The sequence below is a fragment of the Citrus clementina genome, unplaced genomic scaffold (genome assembly GCF_000493195.1).
Source record: "Citrus clementina cultivar Clemenules unplaced genomic scaffold, Citrus_clementina_v1.0 scaffold_8, whole genome shotgun sequence".
NCBI lineage: Eukaryota > Viridiplantae > Streptophyta > Magnoliopsida > Sapindales > Rutaceae > Citrus > Citrus x clementina.
This window is the reverse complement of record NW_006262022.1, coordinates 15,489,832-15,490,866: the sequence shown is the minus strand read 5'-3', so window position 1 is coordinate 15,490,866 and position 1,035 is coordinate 15,489,832. Positions and strand designations below refer to the sequence as shown.

The 1,035-nt window shown below is 40.5% G+C and overlaps 1 protein-coding gene across 1 annotated transcript; it reads left to right on the top strand.

Annotated features, from left to right (window-relative positions):
* The first annotated feature begins 336 nt into the window (after positions 1-336).
* Positions 337-774, top strand: LOC112096397 (putative protein TPRXL). Its single transcript, XM_024179824.1, has one exon. The coding sequence runs from the start codon at positions 337-339 to the stop codon at positions 772-774; it is 438 nt and encodes a 145-aa protein (XP_024035592.1).
* The last annotated feature ends 261 nt before the right edge of the window (positions 775-1,035 follow it).

Below are 1,035 nucleotides of genomic sequence, written 5' to 3'. Positions count from 1 at the left end.
CTCAAAGCTGAATTGACAAGAATTGATGCTGAAAAGACTTGACTTTCCCTTTTTACTCAAACACAAACCCCACCGGTACCTTCTCTGATCTTTGAAACTTATTCACCTATCTACACACCATCCAGACCTCAACAACCTGTTTACAATTAGTTCTTTGGATTCTCACACCTTCAACCAACTCCTCAACCAAAGCCATCTTCACCTAAAAAATAAAAATCCAAAGTCAAGATCTCAGAACCAAAGTCAAAAGCCACTTCATCTTCATCTATTCCTCTGGTACCACCAGAAGATTCACCAAAAGCCACTCCTGAGCCTACCAAAAAAGAAAAAGGCCCAATGGATCAGTATCATTATCATACTGTCCAAAACACATCTTCTGACTCCTCTGAGCTAGAACCAGTCTATGAGTCAAACCCATCAAAGTCCAACCCGTCTTCATCTTCCTCATCCATAAACTCAGTCGGTACCTCCACTGACTCTGAATCTGAATATGCTGACATTACAAGCATATTAATGGCCACCAAAACTAAAGATCCAAGTACTTCAACTGCCACACCTATTGTTGAAGACAGCTCTTCTGATGCTGAAAATAAAGCATCTCCAACAGAACCAGAGCCATCAATGCCTCCCCTAGTTCCTGATCACTCAACAAAACCATCTTCAGCCTCTTGGTTCACTTTTGATGACATTCCTCGTCATAAATGGCCTGCTCAGCTTCAAGAATTTGCCGCATGGATTGATCTCCAAGGAACCAAACCTAATGCTCAACCTTAAGCTGTTCTCCGTGAATTTATGGCCCGATCAACGGGTTATTTATATGATTGGTTAGAAAGCTTGGGAGAATACCGTCAGCTCCAATTCATGCAATCTCCAATTGGCACAGCACTTAATATCATTCATGAACAATTCATTGGTGAAAAAATTGCTTCCACTGATGCAGACAGAAAAGAGTATCACCAGATGAAGTGCTGCTCGCTCAAAAGACACCTTTTAGAATCTCATTACAAAATGATAAGTATATTTTTTATAAGTTGA

Coding starts and splice junctions, on each gene's coding strand:
- LOC112096397 (XM_024179824.1), top strand. CDS start 337: ATGGATCAGTATCATTATCATACTGTCCAAAACACATCTTCTGACTCC.